Source organism: Triturus cristatus, chromosome 2_1 (genome assembly GCF_964204655.1).
Source record: "Triturus cristatus chromosome 2_1, aTriCri1.1, whole genome shotgun sequence".
In the NCBI taxonomy this organism is placed as follows: Eukaryota; Metazoa; Chordata; class Amphibia; order Caudata; family Salamandridae; genus Triturus; species Triturus cristatus.
Genome location: NC_140581.1, coordinates 1,100,202,435 through 1,100,228,898, shown reverse-complemented (window position 1 = coordinate 1,100,228,898; position 26,464 = coordinate 1,100,202,435). Strand labels below are relative to the sequence as shown.

At 43.1% G+C, this 26,464-nt stretch overlaps 1 protein-coding gene across 4 annotated transcripts; it reads right to left on the bottom strand.

Annotated features, from left to right (window-relative positions):
- Window positions 1-4,190: 4,190 nt before the first annotated feature.
- On the bottom strand, window positions 4,191-25,357 carry PPP1R3B (protein phosphatase 1 regulatory subunit 3B). 4 transcript variants are annotated; one of them, XM_085636492.1, is made up of 3 exons: window positions 25,147-25,357; window positions 23,488-23,569; window positions 4,191-7,839 (listed from the first exon to the last, which is right to left on the bottom strand). In XM_085636492.1, exons 2-3 carry the CDS (start codon window positions 23,499-23,501, stop codon window positions 6,948-6,950), a joined length of 906 nt encoding a protein of 301 aa, XP_085492618.1. In that variant the 5' UTR covers window positions 23,502-23,569; window positions 25,147-25,357; the 3' UTR covers window positions 4,191-6,947. The 4 variants fall into 4 exon arrangements, with proteins under 4 accessions (XP_085492618.1, XP_085492619.1, XP_085492620.1 ...); XM_085636493.1 differs by lacking the exon at window positions 25,147-25,357 and adding an exon at window positions 23,788-23,919; XM_085636494.1 differs by lacking the exon at window positions 25,147-25,357 and adding an exon at window positions 23,764-23,864.
- Between the last annotated feature and the right edge of the window lie 1,107 nt (window positions 25,358-26,464).

Here is a 26,464-nt window from a genome sequence, read left to right as displayed (position 1 = left end):
TGGCCTTCAACAGCCTGATAGAATTGTTGTAGTTTTGACATTGGTTAGCATTCCGAGTGGAGTTGTAACTTGGGTTTCAGGTTATCACGAACAAGAGTCTGATGGCTCCAAGATGGGAAGCCCCTGCAAAAGAAAAGTGCGAGTGGTTTTTATTTACCATTTGTTTATAGATACATGGCAGTCAGATACCTTGGTGTAATTCTTTTTTTCTAAAATTAGGTGTTTGAAGTGTTTCAGAATAGTGGCAAGGAAAAGTTAAAATCAGAGCAAAAGAGTATTTAATGGTATGAATAAAGTGGATAGTTTAATGCAGGGTTAATAAAAATGTTTGTTCAATTATTTGTTTACAGTGTTCAGAGTCCTGAGAAGAACCCCATAAATCAATGGTAAGGGGTCCGAAACGAGTTGACAGTTTTTGTATCCAAGCAAGTGTATTTTATATAACCATACTGTGGCTTAGAACAAATGAATATTTTTGACAAATCTGATTTCTCCCAGAGCCCAGTACTTACACTGTTTGGTCCTAGCCCACTGGGAAATATCCTGACCTAAGGAAAGGTGGTTTGTGGGCAATGTACAGAACTTTGTGAAAAAACAGAACCTAGGCTGTTTTTAATATTTTCTGCTACAATCGTGACTTTCATTTGATTTAATTTTTTTGCACAAAAAAAAAACAGAATTGTCTTTTCTTCTTTTCCTTTATGTAATATCTGTATGAATTTGTTGTTCCCCTGTGTAATGTCAAGTTTGTTAGAACTACATTTATAAAATTGTATTTCAAAATCCATTAAAAAAAAAAGTACATCAAATTAACAAATATAGGTAAATAAATTACTAATGGTTGTTGAACATAACATGTATGTGTGTGATTGCATGAGTAATTGCATGAAAGTATATCAGTACTGGCTTCTGTGGTGTTTTATTGATTAATAGGGCCTAGCCTTACTGATTATGGGCCGAACACTGTGTTTGACCGACTGTCTAAAAGAGACATTTTCAAAATGTTATGTTAAAACCCAGCTTTACCAGTGAAGAAAGCTTCAAATTACAATTTCTCAGACACCAAACATGAACTGTTGCCCTGTTTGCAATCAAAAGTGATTACTTATTAAATGTAATGAAGCAGCCCAATCTTATCCTATGGTAGAGGTAGGCATCACAGTAATGAAGAGAAGTGTGGCAATGATTAGAGCGGCAGACCCTGATGCAGAGGTCTAGCCTGGGACCAGGGTTCAATTCCCCGCCTCGGAGGGTCTTGGGCTCAAAATTCCACGGACCTGATAATTCTCACCTCGGTGCCTATTCCAATCATCGAGTCCCACTCTGCAATTCTAGGCAATAGCTTGCTTAATCTCCACAACGGCCCCCACAACGCTAAGGAGGCCTGGCCTCCACCTTGGGGGTGCCCAGGAGTACACGCCTCACAGGGAAAGCCAGGATGGGTTCCACAGCGGTATTTGTACAAGCGCCTTGAGACCCTTGCGGGTGAATAGTGCGCTATACAAGTATCAATTTACAATTTACAGTAATGAAAAATAAATGTAGGTTTTAAAACCTGAACATGTAATATTTAGCAGTACATGTGTTCATCCAACCTTACAGTGCACCCTGCCCTATGGGCTACCTACAGCCTACTTTCAGGGTCAAAAATGCAATAAAAGTGGAGTTTAAGGCTTGGCAAAGGGGTACATTACCAATTCAAATTGGCAGCTTAAAACTGCATTCACTGGCAGGCCCGGGACAGGTTTTAAAGGGCTACTTAAGTGGGCGGCACAATCAGAGCGGCAGGCCCACCAGTAGCATTTAATTTGAAGGCCATGGGGACATGATATACCACCTTACTAGGGACTTTACAGGTAATTTAAATAAGCCAATGTCGCCATGCTTTAGTGAGCACAATCATGTCAGCAGTGGTAAAGTTCCGAGTTCTAAGGCCAACACAAATGCAGCAAAATAGGAGGGTATATGGAAAATGTCTGGGGAAAGGCCACTCCAAGACTGACAAGTCAAAAACTTTTGTCGGGGGGAGGGGGGGGTTAATGGGAGTGAATAAAAAGTGAATTTGCAAACTGCAGATTTTCACAACAGCAAGATACACGCCTGTATATTTGCTCCTTAAAAAATGTAATAAAAATAAAAATCTATAAGTATGGTTTCCAGGTGTGCTTCTGTAAACTTGTAAATTCCAAAAGGAGTACATCTACACCAATGGAATGACACATATGCTAGAGCACTTTTGTTTAAGAACTGGGCCACCATTTTATTTTCGCGTTGCCCATGATTTGCCGAATAGGTTTTTACACCGATACCATTATTACTCTTTTTTCATACTGACATGCAAACTTGTTTTACTAAATGTGCCTCAGATAAACTGTATATACAGATGCACAATAGCTTATTTAAAAGTTTTTGCTTTGTAAAACTGCATTTTTTCCTATGTATTTTATATAGAAAGCAAACAATCGCCCATCTTGCTTTCAGAATTACACCTGTATGAAGTACCATGTAATTAAAAAGCACACTGGAAGCATTCTAAATAGCCTGCATATTTACATTTCACAAACCTGCGTGGACATGGTTATACTAGAACTACTGGCAGTAATTGAAGCTGAGCTCACTTCTTTCTTAGAGAGCTCCTACCATTAGGAATAAAGCATATAAATAAGTTTGAAAAGCGTATATGGTTTCAAATATTGCCTTTGATTAAACAAAATCCTCTTTCCATACTATAAACTGGCATCTAAATGATTTGCGCTGCCAGTGTTTATCCACTAGACAAAATAAACATTAAAACTAAGTGTCCAGGACCCCAAACAACCGTCCCTGGGCGCATTGAATTCCTCACAGTTTACTTTATCTGTAAAGAGTTAATTACTCCCAGGTCCATTAAATGCTTCTATGCTGTAGTTCACTTATCTGGTTCCATGTGTGCTTTTATGCACATGGGTCATGAGGCAGGGTTCTGAATTTGCTCTCCAATTTCGGTATCCTAGCTTCAGCTAGACCATTTTAACAGTTTCCTTAACCGGTTGCACTCTGCCAGGAAATACTTGCAATTCTAAAGAAGGAACTGTGCAAGATGGAAATGTGAAGATACTGATCAGACAACGAAATCAAACAGAGGAAGGAGTTGTGCTGTTCACACGTTTCTTCCACAGGCAAGGCACGAAGTTACATTTAAACAGTGTTAACTAATTATAGTTCTGTAAAAGCCAAACGAACAGCACATATGACAAAGTTTACTTTTTTGTTCAAGAACTCCCTACGCAAGTACCCTCCCCAATTCCCATCCCGTCATCTGGCCGCTTCAAAACTCTGAAATTTGAAATGCAATCTGCGCAGCCAGAAGGTGGGCATTTTGAGGGTACTGCTTTCGCACAACGTGGACCCGGTCAACATGTAGACCTCCCATGCTCAATTTCTACACATCTGTTGAAGGTTCATCAAAATGTAAACTAGATCCTCCTAAAGGTAACAATGTCTCCTGACGTCCTTACATTCTTTCCTAATCCCAAGCTTCTCCATATAGAACAGTGGAGGCAAGGAGAGTAATCTGAAGACTGTGGCGAGGTAGTGGGACACTGTTGGCTTAGCTTAATGTCAGTCTATACTCCGATCCATGGGTGGTGCCCAAAATAAATTTACATACTTTGCAGTGTCAAAAACTAGATGAATATTTCAATTAGGTTCCTGGTTTGTTGCCATTTCCTTCACTAAGCCAAGCTAATACGTCCCATTTGTTCACACTGCATTACTACAAGATTGTGACTCCTGGAATGCAGAGGCACAGAGTAAGGTAAGGCTGAGGACACAAGATGATCCTAGAGATACATCAAGCACAGGCCAGGGCCTGCATAGTACATATCAAGTGATGAGTTCAGTGTGACTGAGTGTGGCTACCAGTGGTAGAGTGGTGAAATGCCAAGTGCCTAGTTGAAAAAGTAAACAGTTTAGGTCAAAGGCAGAGAAATGGAAGTACAAAAGACGTGAAATTAATGCACATAAGACAATTCGACATTAAGAGCAGCTCCTTTCTCCAGCAAATTACTACTAGAATCAATAATTAAGAATTACAGGCATTGTGTGAACATTTATTAACTGAAGCACAATTTTCTGTAGTAGATTCAGCTATCATTTGAATCTTTAATTTCAAGTTCTAGAATTTTTCAACAAATGGCACAAAATAGTAATTCGCTTTATCATTCTACCTTTATTACATTTTTCACTTTCCAAAATAAAACAAACCAATATTCTTCTAAAACACTGAATACATGTCCTTTTTTTTTATAATTAAAGTGCATTTTCACCTTGGAAAAGTGTACAAAAATATTTTGTAAAACACATGCATGCAGAAAAAAAATATTTACAAGGCACTTCCAGGCACAACCATGGGCTAAGGGAAAAGGAAGGGCAAGTTCTGCACATAAACATTCACATCTGAGTAAGCATTTTCATTTCAGAGGTTGGTTAAAACACTTGAAACATTATGTCAAACCCTTAATTGATTCAAGTTTACGCCCAAAAAAAAAAAAAATTGGTAGACACCAGGTGGCGCATAGAAGACTGACAAATTCTACATAAACAGTTTTATTTTTAAATACATTTGCTTCCTTCCCCTTACCAATTAAAAACCTATAACAAGAAACGTTCTCTAAAATGTGGTGCTGAATGTGTGACCAGATTAAAGGTATCAGCACTATGAAAGTTCGGATTCAAAACCCATACCGGAAGTGTTGCAAAACACACTATCACATTCACCTCTATACTGTGAGGAACTGCATTTCTGGGGCAAATATAAATTCCACCTATTGTTTTACACAACGGGGAACATGCATGTATGGTCATTAGGTGAAGTACAGTTTTAGTACTCACAATAAAACTGATCAAGCTAGTATGTTATTCCCACTACCGCCCAACAGGAAATGGATAAAAAAACGTTTTTCACCTCTTAAAATTTGTGTTCGTCACCTCTTAAAATGAAAGGCAGAGACTGATGAGGACATTTTGTATGCTTCCAGAACCTGCTCTAAAGCTGGAAAGGCATCTCCCTAGTCTGTTGCCAATGAAGATTGCTATATTGGGAGAACCAAAAGTAGTTAAAGCTTATATACCCGAAAAATATATTAATATAAGATTTCTCTAACAAAATATACTTTTCTATCCTGAATGCAAGCTGAAAACCCTGAAAAATTTGGCATGACAGTAATGAGGCCGCATTTTCTACAGCATAGCTATAAAAACAGCATTTACATTATATGGGAGAAAATCTGTGATAAAAGTCCTGCTTCTATTCTTTAGAACTTGCAATCCCATTAAACCCCACCTTGCTGCCCACCATCCTCAACTACTCTAAATAAGAGACCCGTTTATTCAGTTGTGGGCATTGTACTCACACTTATGATGGTAAAATATTAGAAAAATTGTGCTTAAAAACATTGTGATTAGAAATCCACTTGGGATATAAATAATTTTGAAATACAGGATGACTGTGTGCCCATACATAAAATTACAGTGCAAATCTGTGTCATCTACAGTGTCTTAGACCCTACACAAATGGAAGGATCAAACTTAGTTCCCAAAAAGATAACCATAACCTAAGGAATTCAACAAGATTCTTCTTTTTTTTTTTAATTAACATTGTAACTTTATACTACTGCTAAATATAGGAAAGTACTCCCATATTAAAATGCCCTACAGGAGGACAACTTCCAAGACTCGGGTGCTCTAGACGGCGCAAAGCAAAACACATCAAAACGAAAGAAGGAAACAAAAGGCATGATAACAGACAAATTTCATAAAACACCAACAGGCAATCTACACGATGCTCTCTAGGAGACAACCGATATTCTGTGCAGAGAGGCAGGTTCATTTTCTACCCTTGAGACAATACATGCATTCAGACACTGAACACATCTGGTCAAAAAAGCTTACAAAAGGTGGGGGCAATCTGAAGACTATATTACCAGCTACTGCCTACTCCATTTTGAACAGTAGCTAAAATAAAGCAAACTATATTATACCCCGATATGTACTACTCAAGTTCAACTCTAACTACTGCTTTCCTAGTGACTTACAAAAACCATGCTTGTCTTCGGCTAACATATTGGGGAGAACTCCAACTTACTTTCCTCTTCAAAAAAGAAGAAATATTTTGTAAGAAATTCAAAACAAAAAACATACTTGTCTGAACGGTATAGGAAGACTTGACCAAAGCCAATGTGTTCATAATCCAAAGAAAGCTTTCCTATCAAAAACTGTACCTCATTAAATGATTAGCAGAGCCAAGTATTAAAAAGGTACAACACGTAGACCATCTAATAACTCACGATTGCACTCTTATCCCAAATATTCCCCGATAAGCCTAACACTGGAAACAATATATTGCAGCCCGCCACAGCAATCAACATTTGCCCTCTCTGGTGCTTGAGAAAGGATGCGATGGAAAGATATGGAGCTTCATGCCGCTACAGATCTGGATAAAGTGACCACTAAAATATTCCACATCAACACCTCTCAATTGTATTGAAAATGTTAAGACAGATGTTAAGTACACAGGCAAACAATGTGGATGGGCTAAAGACTGTCAAACCCAAGACTACAAAGCAAGCCATGAAACAGTTTACGTTGCTCTTCAGAGGACTTCTTACATGTTACACAGGATAGGATTAGCAGCACCATGTAAAACGTAGCATTTTCCTCCTCTTCTCTCCCTCTCTCCACTGTGCAAAAGGAGCTTATGGTACTTTGGACGATTCGTGATACACAACCCACATCTTGATTCATCACCACCAAAACCTGAATATTATCAACACAAGGATGTGTGATGTGCAAGTGTGGGTTCTTTATCTGGCAGGGTGTCCCAAACATCTTTACCCAGACCCTCAATTTACAGAGGCTGTTGACTTGCAATACAAAAACAAAAGCCAGCTACACCGCTTAGATTCTCATCAGTAGTAAGGGCCACGTTTGTCATAACCTGAATAACTAGGCCACTCTGGAAAGATACCATGGGAGCACCTGGGACTTCCATATTGATCGAAGGTGATCCCAAAATCTGGTCCATTTCGAGGGTGCTCCCCTTCATTGGCAGTTCTCAGTTCTGAGCGAATGATGCGATAATTCTGGCCCTTGTTGCTGTCCCAGTAAGTCTTACCCTCGCACTCAAAACACACAGCAAATTCGAGTCTCTCGTGAGACTGAACCCTTTCTGGCAAGCTGACATCAAAGGAAAATGTGTCCCGGTCTGAACCCGCATATGTATCCTTTACGTACTGGCACTCGTAGTCCATGAAGGTTTTCCAGGTGTCAAATGTCAACCTTATTTTTACACTCTTGTGGAAAGCAAGATTCTTCACTTTGACAGTGCCTACAATGGCTTTATCCTTCAACATGCAGTTTTCCAGGCAGACAAAATCTGCCTGGAGCCGATTCCTGAAATCTAGGTAGTCGGCAGAGGGCTGAACAAAGTCCAATACAAAGCTGTCTTTCTCCACCGTTGTCAAGCCTACAATGTTTTCTATCAGTTCTGTGATGTTGAATGGGACATCAAAAGGGTCATCAAACTCCGAGAACACTTTCACCATGGTGAGCGAAAATCCTTTGTGATCAGCAAAGGTCACACGCTTCTTCCCCTTTTTCTCCCGACGAGACATATCGGAACTGGCATGCTGACTCACTTCAATCTTGCTATGCAACTGAATACATGGCCGTAGAGGCTTGGTATGCTTGGTGCCAAGCTTGCATGTGAAGCGGTCTCGTCGCAATGGTGGAGAATGTAGATACAACTGCATGGCTATGTCAACTGCCATTGTTGGCTTGTGGGGAAAGTAATCCAAAACTCTGCAAGACAAAGAAAATCATCAATGAGTGAATCGTGAATGCTGGGGGGGACTGGACTTATGCGTCCCAAAAAAAAAAGAGACAAAAGTATATTACTAAACATTCAATTTTACATTTCTCAAGGAGAAGCGAGGAAAGGCAACACGTGTTTGATGAAGTGCATGCCTTTAATGGTGCAATAAATAACCAATTCAATGCAGTGCAGGTGTAATTACGGTACAAGAGCTGAAAGCTGAATATCCATTCACTAAAGTAATTAAATTTGGGGACATATAGCCCCAATTTCCCATGGTACCAAGGAAGTAACATTCATGCAGTGTTGAAGACCGTTGCTGGTCATCCAGCTAATAGCTTTAAATATATTTTGAAATTCATTCTTTAGCAAAGGATCAACTTAGTTTCAGAAAATGTAGCCGTTTTTACTCAACTGTTAGCCTTCCAATTTCCATTAAATGGAGCAGGTCTCTACATGCCACTTTTTAATTCCATCACAGGACAGGTACAAGTGCCTCAAACGATATTGCATTATCAGATACATAAGACTCACACATTAAAGCCAAGCATTATGAAAGCAGTGGGAGCAACAACCGTTAAGACGACATAATGCAAAGGACGGACATCAAAATACCATGGCCATAGTGCTATGGTTGCACTCCGCAATGACAAGGAAATGGCCAAAGTAATAAATGTCCATAATGCCAGGGATGACTCCCACGGTGCTTGTGACGCACAGTTAGGCCAACAGTCTGTACAACAGTCTGTACAATATGTGAAGTATTAACGCAGTCCTTGAGATGGCAATACTGAAGCCCAAAATGCGTCATGAAGAGCCACCTTCATGCCACAGCTGGACATCAGAAGGCCATAGAGACCCACAAATGTGTGCAAGAGGAGTATTGTGCCTTAAGTGATCACCGCTAAGGCAGATGTGGCCATGACGAGACCAGGGCTGAGTGCTAGTTCAAGCATAGCCTCCATTATGCTGGGAGAGCTCTGTAACTAAGGTTTCCGAGAACATAGTTGGGGGTTTTGTGAGAATTCATGACAGACAAAAAAAAATACATTTTGAAACATTGGGGAAAGTGGTTTAAATAATGTTTTTTTCTTTGTTTAAGTGCCAACCGGGGAACCAAGACAGTCTTGAGGAGACCATGCACGTCCAGGGACCCGGGTAAATGAGTAAATTATTTTCTGGATTCATTTCAGAAGTCATGTTTAGTCTGCTATTAATGTTTTCTGTTGTAAAGCGTTGTAGTTTTGCACAGGTTTATTAGTGCAATTACAAAAGCAGTGTTTATAAAAATCAGAGTAACAGAATTTTTATACTACAGTTGAAGAGTTTTAAAAATGTAAGAAATCAAGTAGGTCAGCAAAGGCGAGGACAATGAAGAAATCAAAAAAAGGAAAAGGAGAAAACAAATGTTGCAGTCCTCTATACATTTAGATCTACTCATCTGTAGGTTTTACAGAGCATGGAGACAAAACTTGCTCGGTTCCCTGTTTACAGGAGAAGATCAACATTTCCTCAAACAAAAAAAAACACAGCAGCACAAGTTTCATACCAACTGTAAACTTCAAAATAGTTTTCACCCAAAGTCAATTTGATTATATACAAAAGCTATCAGATAATAAAACGGCAGGAAAAACTGCTTCAATTTGTTTTTCCGAAACCAAAGTTAACATTGTCAAATGTTCCTGGCCTGTAATCTATCATAGGTAGGGGCTCCCAGGACACTATGGTCCTTATTATGTTGGGCAGACTGCCACCAGCAGGCTGTTGGTGGCGGTTCAACTAAAACGAGGGCATAGATCTGACCGCCACATTACGATGCAGGCAGTGGGAGCAATATTATCGGGGTGGGAACCACTCCCTCCAACAAATCAAAGATCCCGTAGAGACGGCAGTCAGATTCCTTACACTACTAGGGTTTAGGATATACCTTTCCGACTGTCTGTTCATGGTGGTCTCACCACCATGACTAGGCAAACGTAAAGTGACCTCGGGGAGGGGGGGGGGGGGGGGGGTGGGGGGTCAAGCAGGATACTTTTCCACTGTGGGCCACAGGTTAGTGGCCTGGGGGTGGAGCGAGGGCTCGCTCATGTACTGCCTTCCCACACATACATGCATGGTGTGCCAGGCACCACACGGAGCATGGATGTGCACAAAATGTTTTTTTCTAGTGCGGCTTGTGCTGCAGCCATTTTCCTAGCCTATAGCACTAGCAAAAATCATTTTTTTGACCTCTAACATGGCGGAAGTATAATAGGACAGGCGTGCCGCCGAATCATTGGCCCAAGATTCCTGGCGATGGCGGTCAGACTCTTGTCCGACAGCCGTTGTAATGAGGCCCCAAGTTATTTCAGGGGTTCCTCCAAGGGGGAAAGATTTAGAAATCATTGTGGACAGCAGGTCTATTGCGGCCCACCAGGCCACTTCATGCAGCCCTCCTGGTCAACAGATGCACTTGGATCCGAGATTAATGTGCACTGCTGTTTGACCGGGGGCCGCATTTGCATCGGAGCTACAGCGGAATAGGTGTCAGATGAGCATGCACAACGTAGTTGGTGTTGTGCAAGCTCGCTCCCACGGGTCGCTACCTCAGGGATTTTCGTTCAGTGGGAAGGTAGGAAACTCCCTTTCTAAGTCAGCTGAGGCACTGTGTGGATTTAATTTCTACATCGCAAAGGCCCCTGAGCTCATCTGGCTCCAGTCGTGCTTCATCCAAGGCAGCTTTACTTTCTTTCACAAACGGAATCTGAGGAGTCTGCAGGCAAGTGCTTAGTCTACCGTTTCGAAGGGCCCAAGGTTTATTTTAAATATTAAAAGCTAGAACTGCTGGTTTTGGAACAGGGAAATTAGCTTGGCTTCGAGTTTCGGTATTGTCTCAACATTCAGTGATTCTGGGCAAATCACTTGTTTTACCCAAACAAAACCACACTAACACGAACTGACAAATCATGCCGCTTTGTAGATGCTCAGAGTAGTCATATGGTGCTCAGCTCTACATCTTTTAGTAATTTTCTTGCTCCGACTTTCTTAGCACCAGAAATGTTCCATGTATTCAAATAAATCATTAGTGGCAATTGTTGTCCTTGTGAGAAGTTTAGCTGAATTATTTGGAAGCTTTCTACTTTGTTCCACCAGTAAAGTTAAACAAAGCAAACCGGTTCTGCTGCACAAATCAAGCGTGAGAGAGTTGAATATAATCCTGTCAAATGGCATCCATTACATCTGACACTAATGCAAAAATTAAGTTTACAACCATCACTTAAACGTTCTTAAACTTGCACCATGTTAAAAATTAACAAAGCCTTTCCACCTTGGATCACTGGACCATCAATTAATGGGATGGGCGTTTTGTACTTCAAAATGCACTATTTTTCATGAATTAGTAAATATTATCGAGGACACCCCCTAACACCCCCACATGTAGTCGTATTTTAAGCATATTCACATGTTTCTTGCTTTCAAAATCCTGCCTTTTATTGTACCCGTAATATATATATATTTTTTTTAAATAGATTCTCGAAATAGCTGTGCACTCAATTACTATTTTTATACTCTGAAGCCAGTCTTGTGTGTTTATTGTATTTCTCTTTTGGCAAAAGACCCCACTGCTCCCAGTCTAACCATCAGTGAAGCCCTTGATCATACCCCAGACTGTACTTATGGTCCAGAACAAATGTTTGTGAGTACCCATGACAAACGGATACACCATCTAGGCCTCTCCTAAAGTAAAGGAGGACCATAAAACATCCACTTGCCTTTCCTTTTCATGCTGGGTATGGAGCAGTGAGAGCACCAACTTCATGAATGCCACTCACATAGGGGGTTAGCCAGCAACGCTTGCCACCTCCTTTTGACTATAAGCAGTGCGTGCACTGCTCATTTTTAAAACAGTAAGAGACAGACAGACCAATAATCGGAGTAATCATTAGGTTTGGCTAGTTATCACGCTGGATTATTAAAATGTTAAAATGTTAAGATCCTACACCTCTTGCACCCAAAAAAGAAAGTTTATTAACTTATGATCTTGGAGTTAGAAACCTTTTGGGGGGAGGGGGGGGGGGGGGGGGAGTCTGCAGGTGGAAATCCATAAGTATAAAAGAAAAGCAGCTGGCGCATTTCAAGCGGCCCTGGTTATAGTTAAATGTCATTAGACATGAACGAACTCAAAGAAGGAAGAAATAAATTTAAAAAAAAAAAAAAAAACCACACACACTGAAAATACACGTCAGTTTAGTCAACTATATAAATTCTGCCTCAGTCACTGGACAGAGTCTAGTAGCACTAATTGAATCATCACTTTAACCTGCTGTTTTCAGTGAATTTCGGGGCTGGGGTTCTACATACTGTAAAGAGAATCAAAGTACCACCGTCTGCATGCAACCAATTTTGGTTGACCAAGGCCGAAGACCTTTGGCCAGGCAGTACAGCAAAGACAACCAATGCGTTGTCGATAGAAATTGACTTATTGGGGGCACAATCCCTTTACTGGCGTTAACCTGTTGGGGATGGTATCCTAAATTCCCACTCTCAACAGTATATCTTATGTTATATGGGCTATTAGGGCAACATCGCCCCATATTTAGTACACAATTTAAGTGTATTAATGTCCAATTCTCCAGAATAGTCTACCACTCAACGTCTGTAAACCATATAAGAAGTATACTACATGAATGCTTTGGGACAGCGTGCCCCAGAATGACACTTCAATTGGTGCCAGAGGGCGCACAGAAGGGCTCCCTAGGCCTCACACAAGGCGAAATGTCAAAAAGCAAACCCTTATGTCCTGCAAATCCCTCGTTTATTTCAGCACTTATTCATGCGCATCAAGAGTTAACTGGAGAGCTTGGCCTCTTGCGAAGCCTTGAACACACTCTGCTATGCACGATCGTTGGCCTTTCCATTTATTTAAAAAAAAAAAAAAAGTTTTGGCTGCCATGTGACGTGTCAAGGTTCCACCCCACGGCAATTAAGTAACATGTAAGCTTCCTTGGTGAATCCTGCATGGTTCAGTGGTACCATGAGACTTGTATTACAGATACGTTACAGAGGGCTGCACTGGGTTCCTGCAACCAGATCCATTTTTATTTTCTTAGATTAAATGGGGGGGGGGGGGGGGGTCCATATAGGAGACTGGGGTCAGTGCCACTACCCATCCCCTCTTAAGTCCGTATAAATTGAAAAAATAAAATCTCAGGACACACAGCTTTAATGGCTGCTGCAAAATTTGAGTTGCTGCAGCAGGCCAATCGAGTGGTACAATCCTATTGTTAGTACATAAAGTAGTTTTTTAGAAAGTTGCATTTAAGGTGGGGCTTGTAGCGGTCATAAAAGGGTTATTCTCCTAGTAAAGTTAGTGATATCTGGAAGATGGTATCAAAATGTACCTCCAAAAAATACTTTAACCCCATTGACTGATTATAATCAAACCTTTGATATTTCTGTTCAATATGAACTGACTATTATGCATAAAGAAAATAACTAAAGGGACAGGGCTTAACCCTGTAAGTGATCTTATTACAAACTGTGACCCATATTTAATTTTAGCCCCAAAAACGCTTTCAAGATCTTGGATGACGGAGGGGAGTACTGTACAACAGGCATCAAAGCAGCAAGAAGAGAGCTGGGAGAAGAGAAGGACTGGCAGCCATGGCTCAAGGACCAGGAGTGGATGACATCACCACCAACAGTAAGAAGTGAAAGGATCTGCCTTTCATTAATAATGGCGATGAAGGAAGACAGATGGGCAGCGATTGGTTAATGTTTGGGCAGGGTAGGAGGAGGTAATTGCAGAATTATTCGACATTTTAAGTTAGAGACTGATTTGCAGTGACTCGGACTTTAAATTAGGAGAAAGGAGCAGAGTGACAGTCGCCAAAAGGAGGGCATATCATCAAAGGTGAGGGCATGTGCTGGGCAGGGGACGATTGTGCTAGGTTTAACAGCATAGAAATCAAGTAACGGCTTGACATGCATTCTACTCGAAGCACCAACCACTCAGGAAATCTCCAACTCAGTCATTTTGTGACTTCGTGCTTTGATCAGCAGGGCACTACTGCTGTAATCCTAGACCCAGGTAACAACCATATTGCAGTCACTCAAAAGCAAGCAAGATGCAAGAGAAATGTAACTAAATGTGCCAACATACTGTCAAATACGGGCACGAAGCGCAGTCCTCCAAGAAGACTATAATAGAGGATGAATCTAGACTCTGCTCAATTTCACATTGCCACATACTACACTAGTTTACAGTCCAGTTAAATTGAAAACATATGCAGTGGAAGAAGGTGGAATACAATACGGTATACTTTGCATTGAGAAATACCGAGGATCATGCTGAACCTATCTGGGAAGGCTTCTGCGCCGAACGCAACTGTAGGCATTATAAGCTTTTCCTTTATCACGGTCAATAGAGTGGAGAAGACTTCTAGCGCGAGTGCCCGAAAGGCAGCCATTAAAGATGCATCCTTTTGATTTAATACGTTAAGATATAGATAGGCAGCTCGATCTTGCAGTCACACTCCTAGATATTAGCCGTTATTTCTCACTATTGACATTCCTCCTAAATGCCAGTTGCCTTTTTAGGGTTTTAATCTTTTTGATAAAGCCAACTACATGTGTTTTGCCAAAGTTGACACCCACCTCGTTTTCATTGCAGTATGTTATCAAGTTGTTCAGTAACCTCTAAATCGGTCTTGCTTAAATGTAGAACATTGTCGTACATATCTATGCAGCGAATTGTGCTGTATAGATATATACTTGTGATCACCTTCACATCAAGCTACACAAAGCCAAAATGGCAGCTTACACTCAAACATCAACTCTTTAGACATATAGAAGCCATCCTGACTTTGTACAAGAGCAACGCTTTCAGAGTGCTTTCTAGTCACAATTCTCAGATTACTCCTGACACTTGCTCCAATTGATGGACGACGAGGACCATGTAATGCCCTCTGGCACCTTTTGTGAAAAAAGCAGGGGGGGGGGGGAGGGGGGGCATTACACGATTTAAAATAAACTGCTTTGGGGCATATTCAACTACATGGAAAGGATAGCCGGCTACGCGGACCTCGGCGCAGCTAAAAACAACAAGCATTTGCAATGCAATAGGTCTCGCATTTACTTGAGTTTGAGCTATTGACATTGCAAATAACTATGCCTTTTATTTTTAAAAACAAAAGGCATTGTCATTTACAATGCCAATAGCTTATGCTCGTTTAAATGCAAGACCTATTGCATTGCAAATGCTTGTTTAATTATGTTTGTTTGCAGTGGGGTGATTTAAAAGAAAAAAAGTGTTCCAAAGCCATACGTACTCCTTTGAGTTGTCGGACAAATGGTTTGCTTTGCATGTAAGATGGGGTACTGGAGGTAAAACTTCATGTACCAGAATGCAACAGGTGAACTAGAACCTACACCCTTAACCTAAAAGAACGTGGTTTCTGTTTCCTTTTGTGTGCAGGCACAGCAGGTAACTGTGCACTAACATACACGCAGTGTGCATACAGAGAAATCATAGTTTACAGACATAGCACACATGGAGAGGGCAAACAGAATACAGATCACCCTGTTCCCCTACTCTGGGCATAGATGCATCATGCCAACGGATAACGCAGAGTACAAGACATAATGATTATGGCATGCACCCAGAGCAGTCGGCGCATAAACACACACACCGGAGACTGCTTGTACAGCAGTCACAAAAGGCACGCATACACACAGTACATATAAGGTATGACTAACAGATGACGGAGTGAATACACACAAAAACACACGCAGAATGTATTCCATTAGAGTAAACCCGGCCAGTAATCACAACAGCTGCATGACATCTATCAATGACCAGCGGCGGCGCTTACTTGTTTGAGCCATGCAAATTACTGTCTCCGTGGTGGCATGGAGCTGGGCAAACCACGCAAAGAACAGAAATGTGCAGTCGCCGTTGTTTAAGCTGAAGCGTGGAGTGAAGCAGGGCAACCAGCCATACCAGCTTTGCCATGGCGAGTGAGCGTGGAGAGGGCCGAAAAGCCTGTGCCAGCGAGCGTCCGCCGGAAAGTTTCATGATTAGTGCAGGGGTGGGGGTCAGTGTAGGGGAGCAGGATGGGGTCAGATGGGAAGAGATGGGGGCTGTGAAATTGGAGAGGCATCGGGATGAGTGAGTGAAAGACTGAGATAGAGTTTGGATAGCCAGCAAAAGAAAGGAAAGTCGCGGCCGTCATTGTTGAAGCCAAAGTTTGAAAAAAACATATGATAAAGATCGGTGTGCCACGCTGTTCACTTTGTTAAGGCAGGCTAATGACTGTCTCTGTGGTGGCATGGAGGTGAGCGAGCTGCACAGAAGAAAACAACAAGAAGGAAGTGGGATAAGGGAGGGGGTAGGGGAGAGAGGCAGCCTGCGTGATCACTTTCGCGGCCGCTTTGATGTTCTCAGTGGCCACGTGGCTCACTGAGGACATCAAAGCGGCCGCGAAAGTGATCAGGCAGTGCTTTTCAGGCTGCCAAATGGTGCGCGCCCGGCGCACATGCACTGCATTTGGAGGCCTGAAAAGCACTTGTTTGCACTTCCAGATCCCCTCTAAAGCGCTGGCTCAGGCGAGACCTAAAAACTATATTTCCCGATAGCTGGTCTTACACATGATCCCATTCTATGATGGCTTCTACGCTCTCTTCTTCCAGAGCTTCTCGATATTCTTAGCTTTTTCCTTCAGCTGCATCCTCGGGCCAAGCAGCCCGTGTGCTTTCGCAAAGAGGCTACATTAGAACATTTCTACCCTATTTTACAGTATTTAGAGTACTTTTAACTTTTGCCAAAATATTTCAAAAATGTGGTTAGTACTATAAACATGCCTGACTTTTAGGGATAAGTTACATGCCCACCACCCCCCCCCCCGTCTAAGAAGGATGGGGTCGGTATAGTTATAGGACGTTCCCTACTTCTATCTTCACAATACTCTGCTGGCTTCGGGGCTCATTTTAAGGCTACGTCTGAACAAAACAGCATTGTGACTAGCACCTGCGCAGTGCGACGTCGTTGCCACGCCCTCCGATTCTGCGCAGTGCCTTCCTGTGCCCAGCAGTCATGGCGGCTCGGTGCTCCTCACGTTGGCTCTCGGTCACTGTGTCCCGGGGCCTGTGGAGCCGTGCCCTGCAGCGCCTTGAAGAAACAGGGCGGGGCCCACGAGCAGTCCTTGCTCTCACAGCCCAAGGAGGAGTTACACCCGAGAGACTAGGAGGTAAGGTGTCATGGACTTGGACTATGTGCATGACACTAAGGCGAAGTGTATGTGCCGGTATTGACCTTAGGGACACCTAGGGATATATTTTGACGGGTTTTAGTGGAGTTGACTGTGGGCTTAGGCGATATACCCAAGTGATGGAGTTTGACGCACTTTGGTGATCTGGTAAGCGAGTCTTCTCGTGGTGTTACTTTGAAAACGAGGATTTCTGTTCTGCACGTGTGATAACACAGGGAGGTGCATTCACAAAAATAACTCCATGAACTGATCTACATCGTAAAGCATGACACCGGGAGGTAACGTTTATTGTTTTAATAAAGGATTGCAATAAAAAGTATAAAACATCACACATATACAAGTATCGGAAAATGTCAAAAGAAAGTTCTAAATTGATCGAATCCTAAAATCATGACATACAAGAGACTGGTATCTATGCGGGTAGACTCATGGCGTACAATTGAGAATACGAGCATAATCTTTAAATCACATAGTAATAATTAGTGCATCTGATCTAAAACTTCTTTCCAAAAAGATGTAATTTCTTAAATTCAATTTCAACACGGGAGGTAAGTTAACATCTGCTGATCATGGCACCAGTCCTAAAACAAAGTGGAGACCTATTGGCGGCGAGGTGTGTGCACGTGCGTTAGGCAGCCGCGGTTGGGGGGGGGGGGGGGGGGTCGGCAGCGGCAGAGTGTGTGCGCGGGCGTGTGCACGTCTCAGAAGTGCGTCCACAGACCCCGATCGCTGCGCGTGCCCTGGTCTGTCTCCCTTGGGAGCAAACATGGCAACAATAAGTCTCGTTGGCGGCAGCGCTTCGCGCTGCAACACCAGCGAGACCTAAAAAAAAATATGCTCGGTCCTAATACAAAAGTGAAAGCAAGAAGCATTTTAATTAGACAGGATATTACTTCATGCTAGTTTAAATAGAATCACACCAAAAGGCACTTGCTAAAGCCCTGTGTATGTTTGCACGTATCACTTATCTGTGAAGGAGGAGAGATTCATTCATCTGTTTTGAAATAAATCTCACACTGTAACCACAAGATGAACGGATTGACCTGGTTAAGTTACTAACCACCACATAAAAGAGGGAGAGAAAATGTTTAATATCCCAAGACGCTTGTGGAAGAGGGCAGTGAGGAATCACGGGGCTTTCCTTGACAGTGAGGGTCCACGAGTAACACCAGGAATGCCCCTGCCCTAAATCTCAGTACCTGGTACTGTACATTTACTCTGTATTTTGAGCCCGTCTAGTCAGGCTGGATACCAGATCTTCTCTGGGCCCATGCAACTGTGTGCCTGCCTACCCAGCAAAAGCAAGCAATATGAACACCGGATTACATCACATAATGAGTAGGAGGCCACTACCAGGTACCATCATGCAATACCCCACAGTCCTTTAAATATGAAAAGGCCCTAGTGCATTGGCGAATGTATTCTATGTGTTAACTCGCCGTGAGCTGTGGGACCACACAGCCCAATAAGTTATAAGAAAACATTTAACAGAGGCCCGGAGATCAAAATCGCTCACTCACAGTCGATTGCAAGAATGCTCCGAACACAGCATCGACAGGCGGTGATAAAAATAAAAAATAAAAACAAGTTCGCACACCCACCACAGGACCGTATTCCATAACGTTTTGCCAACTTTCATCGGCTCATCACAGTGGTTCGCATAATTAGCCTTCAAAGCATAAACAAGGAGCCACTTCCTGATAATCATTAAGTATAATATTACAAACTCGATATTTAAAACCGTGGGGCGAAAATGCGATGGCACAGAAAATACCTTTCAGTCCCCGGCTGCCTTCCACAACGAAATTTACGCGCGAGAAAAGTCGTCTAGTGTAAGAATACGCCTACAACATTTCGGGCTTAAGGGTCCTTTAAAACATCACCCGCTAAAGGTAAACACGAGAGCCACTCTATGCATTGCTAAGGCAATCGGGAGGAGGGGGCGACTTTAGATGTCGCTGCTGCATCTCATGCCTTGCCATGTAGTTGCAACAGGCTCGCATTACGGGAGAACAGAGCTATTATGTAACAGAGCTATTATGCAACTAGCCATTACAGCGCAATTCTCTGCAGACACAACCGATACAAAGAAAGCACTGTTAAAGCTGGCAATTGCTGACTGTGCCTGTAACCTTGACCAATTGCATCATATAGAGGCGGCAGAAATACACAGGCATTTACAATCATGTTCAATATACAGTTTTTTTTTTTTTAATGTGAGCACTAGGACATGGCAACGGGGATCGGTTCCCATCCAAGAAAACGTAAATTTCGGAACCCTGGAATAAGTGGTAGCTCGAGGCGATGCAGTGCGTCTTTATTCATTCTGGGGCCCTGATAATGCCTCGGGGCACTAGAAGGAATTTCCCAGCCCATGCTGAGAAGCCCACCCCCTCAAAATGTCTACACCCAATACCTTAGACTACACACACCTTGAGGAGAACGCCTGTCCTCAACCATTCTTCCACGGGGGAAGCCCGCATAACCAGACTACAAAACTGGGGAGACTTAAGCATAGGGACTGGCACACGTCATGTGGAAAAGCATACACACTTTAGAATTGAAAAACACTTTGAAATTAAAATGCAAACCCAGCCAATTTAATGTTTTTCCAGGCACTGCGGCATACAAGTAGCAAGTCAACACTGATAATTCAAGGTACTGCTATACTTGAAATCTCACCCCATGTACAAGTTACTCGATATATCAACTCGTGTTTCCACTGTGAGTAACTGAACTCCTAGGGGCATATTAACAAGCCAGGCGATAAAATTATCGCAGCTTTAGCGACAGAAAACTGTGAAGGACATCTAACATGGGCTTCAATTGGAATTTCATTGAGCATATTATCAAGCCCATTATCGCCGTTTTAGCGGCAATTTTCTGCCGCTAAAACGGCGATAATTTTATCGCCTGGTTTGTTAATATGCCCCTAGTTCCGAAGCCACTTCCTAGTTTCGGTTTCCTGAGACAGCCACTCATACAGAGCCCAAGTCATGGAGGCAAGCTATCAAGAGGTAGATATGCAGCCCATGGCTACCCACACTTTAACAGGTGGAAGAGGAAGACTGGGGGAACAAGAGGCTTGGTCTCCTGCCAGTAAGCATGAGCAGTTCGACATCTTTCCTCCACAGCCATCCACCCCTCCTTCACAGGCAATCCCAACGAAATTCGCAGGCACACGAAGAGGCAGTGCAGAGGCAGGCATCCTGCAGTGCTGCCAGGGTTTCCAACCAGACTCAGTGGGGCAGATTTATGTTGCACTTGCGCCACTTTTGCGCCTCCGTTGCGTCACTTTTGTGACGCAGCAGCGGCGCAAATCCTGTGCCATGGTGCGGGGTATTTACAACGTGACGCATCTGGGAGATGCGTCACGTTGTAAAGCCCTGCGCCACATGTAGGCGTTCCAGGGCAGGTGGGGGCGTTCCGGCGCAGGAACGCCTCCTAAAAGTGGCTGAGTGAAATCTACAAGATTTCACTCAGTCACTTTTAGGCCCATGCTGCGTCAAAACCCTGCGCCTGCTTGAAGCAGGCGTAAGGATTGACGCAGCATTGTACAGATAGGGCCCCCCCAGAACATTGCTGGAGCTGCGTCGCGCTTGCGACGCAACTCCAGCAATCGCCACTTTTACGGCACAGATGTGTCACGCATCTGTGCCATTTTTGCCCCATGGTGCGCCGCATTATAAATGCGGCGCATCCATGGTGGCGCAGCTGTGGCGCATAATAACTGGCGCATCCCTGCTGATATGCAGCGATGCGCCAGTTATCATAAATCTGCCCCAGTGTGTGTCCATGAGCGGTAGGAATGGGGCAAATCAACCAAACTCCTAGCCCAGTTTACTGAACAACCAACCTATTTTTCTTGTATAGATCAATAGAAGGTGGGAAAGATTTTCAGGTCACTTCAGCGTGCTGGGACACATACATTTTTGCCAACCGTAAATTAAAAAGAGGCTAAATCCTATATAGCCAAATATTCTGGTATGCTACCATGCTTGCCTACCACTGTATTGAGACCAGAGGGTGCGAGTAGCAAGGGAAGGCCAGAGAAGAAAGATGCTGGGAATTATTCCGAGTGTAATTTACAGACCAAGGGGCATATTATCAAGCACGGCGATAAAATTATCGCCGCTTTAGCGGCAGAAAACTGCCGCTAGAACGGCGATAATGGGCTTCATAATATGCTCTATGGAATTCCAATTGAAGCCCATGTTAGATGTGAAGGACATCTAACATGGGCTTCAATTGTATTTCCATAGAGCATATTATCAAGCCCGTTATCGCCGTTTTAAAGCGGCGATAATTTTATCGCCGTGCTTGATAATATGCCCCCAATTTTGTTAAGCGGATTGACCCATCGACTACTGTCGTTGTGACAACAGTCGTTTACTGTGTGCCATGACTAGTTTCCAAATGGTCGTGGTCCTTACGTTTGCCCTCACTTAACACTACGAAATAAAATTACGAAAAACAGTTGCTGTACAGTAGAAGGCATTCATAGATGGGACTGAAAATTATTAAAGAGGGTAGAGCTCTAGCAAAGTGTAAACTGAGACACCACAATTAATGCTAGTAAACACCCATCTTTTCTCTTCTGGACCACCACCTCCCAATGATAATACAAATATATTATCCAATGAGGTGGCAACATATAACTATCCCGCACCCACTGAAAATATGCATTTATGCTGCAGTTTTAACTACACAATGTGGCAAGAAAATGCTAAAGAATGCGGCGCATTTCGACAGTATTACTGCATTGCTTTGTCTTTTTTTACACGCGTTAACACTGGCTGGACAAAGGACACCTGTTTAACATTCAAATGCAGCTACAAGCAATTAAAAGGTAACCAGTCTACTTCCAATGCACGACGGAATGTCGTTTTCAGACATTTTGATCCGTTTGAGCAAGAAACGACTCTTTTCAAATATTAGCAAATCATGAAGCAGACGATGTACATCTACATGGCAAATGCGTAAAGTCCATAATTATGCGGAAACTACACTGCCTCAGAACACCACAATTCCAGTGACCCTGCCAATTACCCAAGAAAAATGCACCGTTTCAACGTGTGCACTTACCGGTCATTGGGTGTATACATCAGTTAAGGAACATTATTATGCATGCTTAAAGCAGTTAATACAACTAAGCAGTTCCCAGAACATTGAAGCCACTGCCAGCAAGGAGAGTTAAGGAGAATCGTCCACCCTCCAATAGCAAGCGTACACCACTAGAGGCAGTATTTACAGGATCCCAATGGCAAAGCAGAACAAGGTAAGTCACACGAAACAATTGAAAGCCATGCATCTGCAAACTGTTGTAGTAAGGGCTAAAACGCCGACTAAGCTGTCTTTGCGGTACTGCCCCGAACGAATGGGTTATTGGGCCAGGAGGGGAGGCAGATTTGTTAAAAAAGAAACCATGGTCAAGTTAAAAGCCCTCCATTTTTGGGGATGGAATGTGATGTAAAGGAGAAGATCGTTAAACATAAGGATACGTACTGCAACATTAAGGGGTAGTCAGCAGTGCGTGGTCAAGGTTAGTAGTTATTGATCCAGCGAAACGTCCTGTGCACTATTCAGTAACTGCGGCGTGGCAACGTACGTTTTTCCAAGACGTCTGTTGGTGTAACAAATGTAAACATTTTAAAAGGCTGATGAGTGAACAATTTCTGCAATTGGAGGGAGGAAATGATCCACATTAGAAAAATAGACTCATTTGTAGTTCGATTCAGAGGCCCACAAGTACTCTGGCTAATTTCAAAACGTGAACAAAAGCCATGGTTTATTTTCACAATAGGCTGCAGCCATTGGTTTGTATTTTAGAAACTCGGTGTACCTAGCCAACTTTCCCCCCAGACGTTCACTCGTTTTAGACACGATGTGCAAATGGATATATATGTATACATTTGCAGATACTTTTGTAATTCTTCAAAAGTAATGAAGAGGAAGATGTATTTTAGGAGTGATGTAAAATGTGAAGAGGAAGATTTATTTAGCAGTGATGTAAAATGTAATCCATAGGTACCAGATTGGTGGTCCAGTGAATAAACGAATTGAAATTTCCTTTTTTTTTTTAAGTGTATTACCTTGAAGTCACGGGAAAGGACCAAAAAAAGTTTCGTTCTGGCGATTACTACCATTAGTATCTAAAAACCACAGAAGAAACGTTTAACAATACGACATGTCCCTTTGTTAGCAATTTCCTTCTCGTGCCATAGGGTCTCCAACTCGTTTCATTGTGTCTAATCAACTGGGGCGCACTCCCAGTAGATGCTACATACAAAGCGTTCCAGCTCGAGGCTGCCCGAGTCTAGACTACAGAGCAGCTCTAAGCATCGCCCTACGGCGAGAGCAACGTTGTTGAGATCGGAGGAGTCTCACCTGGTGGAGCTCATTGTGTTTTCGAACCATTGGAGGGGGTCGTGCAGTCACAGCGGAGCCTGGGAGAGGCGGCAGCAGGGGCCTGAGGGTAGAAAACAGCAGCGATAAGTACACGAGCTGACAAAGAACAGGCGCACACACCCCCTGCAGACCGGCTCCCATCCCCAGGGGACTGACGCAACACTAGCATCCGCACCTTAAACCCCGCGCTTTCCAATAAAGCCCCCTTTCCCCAAAAAATTAATGCTGGCCGTTTAAGTATACTACTAAACTTACTCTGAAGAAAAGAAAAAAGCTCACCGCCAACCCCCCGAAAGAGTCTGCCGGCTGGACCCCGGACTAGCTCCTCATCTGCAAGATGGCCGTTGCACAGACTTGCCGCTTGGACTACGATCGTCCCTCTTTAGTTTTTACGACACGTACACACAGCGGCCATGTTAGAAGAGGAGGAGACAGGCAAATTAAGAAAACGTCATGGAAAACGAGTACCTTTAAAAAACGAACCCGAAATTTCGGTTAGGACGTTTTTTACATGCTAATTCCAATGGCACAATTATTCTCACACCTTTGTTGTCCGTCAAAGATCAACTAACCCAATGCTTCGCCCATACTTAAATACAGAGGAAAACATGGTTGAATTAGATACAGCCTTGCAAATTATCAATAAGAACACCACACGATGGCGGTGAAGAGACGCCAGGGGGAGCGCCCTGAGAACTTTCAGCTGGACAGAAACCACGCTTTCATTCCACCCAATCATCTGGGACCCAAAATATCATCTGTGGAAGTCTTAGTGTTGGCGTAACCGATTAGCGAAATATTGAACATTGGTTCCATAGTATACATTAGGCGGCACCTGAAGGAAACTAGTATTACGTTAAAAGGTATTTAAAAAAATCGTAATCGATGTTCTAGCGTGCCGACAACATTCTGAATGCGTTCCAAAATACTACCATAAACCAGTTACTGTTTAATGGTAACGGACCGCAAATCAGTCCTTCCTATATGCATTAGATAGGCACTTTTAATTAAGAAAATCCGTTAAAAAAAGCCATACATGTAAACCCATTCATGAAGGGGGAACTGGTTCAAATGGGCTAAATAAATCCCCCAGTAGCCTTGGGTCAGATAGGCCAGTCCGCGGAGCTCCCCTTAGCAAAATAGGAAGCAAAGCACTATCCAATTTGCACCTTTACAGATCTCGGCGTGGGTTCTTCGGTGGATGGCTTAACAGCAATGCTGGATCTGCTCGTTAGCACCCATTTACAGATCGCACACAATTCACTAGATTCTAAAATCTAGCAAATGTCCAATTTCGGGACAAAGAACCTTAACATTGCAGAAGACTGGTAAACCAGAGTTGAGAGATCGAAAGGTTTCACAAGCCAGTCATGGCCTGTTCTACCCTACGAGAATCCCACAATAGAACATATTTTAAAGCGCAACTGTGGTAAAACGTGCCCATTTAGCCATGCCAATAATGTTGCAATGAGCCAATCCAACCTCCACTGCCGGCACATTTTCCTTTTAAGTATCCAACGTATGGGTGTCCTGTCTCGTGTAACAATCATGCAATGGTGTTTGCTAGCGGATCCTAAAAGTCCCCCTAAAAAACTCCAGTGAGTAGTGTGCGACACCACCAAGCGCCGAGATTCTTACCTGGTATAGTTCATAGGAAGCTCATGCGTGCCTTGTTAATCACCAGTGCGGCTCTGCACGGACCTGCCCCGAGCCGTGCTCCACCGCATGGCTTTAAGGGGCTCCCACGTGCCAGTGCAGACTTCTCCTCCCCGGTGCAGCAGCGCCCGTTGTAACCTCAAGAGCACTTTCATTGTAAAAGACTGCAATCGGTTCACTAGACCTGGCGGTTGTTCACGTGAAGCCTCCCCAGGGACCAATGAGAAGCCGCGAGGCTAGCCACCGGAACCAATAGCAGCGCAGCCAGAGCGTGGAAGAGAAGCTATGTGCCCTTGGCCACGTGATAACTGGCTTGCAAGGGTCGGCAGGGTCGCACAAGAGGGCCAGGAATACCTGGCTGCTGCACCGAAATTGCGCAAGAGGTCGCTCGTGTAGCTAAGCTAGGGGCTTGTTTGCACAGAATCACAAGCCTCAGATGTGCAACTCATATGCAGCTTCTCCGAGGTGCCATAAGCATAGCTTATTTTATTTATGTTTGCTTTTTTATATAGCGCGTACTTTATCCGAAGGTGTCAGAACGCTTTACAATAGAACCAGTTACATTACATACAAACTTCAGAAACTGCACCCTTTCCCCCATGGGCTCCTGAACGTCGCAATATTCACGTCTAGGCTGCGGCAGATGCATGCACATCGCGCTGGCAGCATTCATATGTATTCCCCAAGCATTACACAGCCCAACACTAGTGAAACATAGAGAGTGAAATGTAAATGCTGTTTCCATCTTCCTAATTCGAATGCACTGTCCAGAAGGTATTTTCTAATATAATACTAGAAAATTATGATAATCCCAAAACACTGTTGCTATAATCTACGAAATAACGATTTTTCTTTCTTAAGTGATAGTAACCCACACCTTTCTACAGATTACTGCCACCTCTTCTATGTTTCCTTGTATAACCAGTAACTGATTTGTTCAGTAACAGAAACTGCAATGACCTGCTTGCACTCAGTGGAAAATCTGTGTAAGCGCTTCTAAACTTTGGGTCATGTTTCCAAACATGAAGCCACAAATAAAATGTAAAATAAAAATAAATGGACCACGTAGAGCTCCTATCATGCTCAGTGGTTGAAGCAGTTTCCGGGGAGGTAGCAGCAAGATGGCTGCCACATTGCGGCACAAGCAAGCACTGCTGTCACCGAACGGGAACCAGCACAGGAAGCAGGGGGCGTAATATAGCCTGAGCCCACTGTAGTAGTCTCTACCGGCCATTAAAGGTCTGCTCCAGCATTCAGCGAGGGCTTTTGACAAGGAAGTGGGCCTTTAATGGTAGGTAGA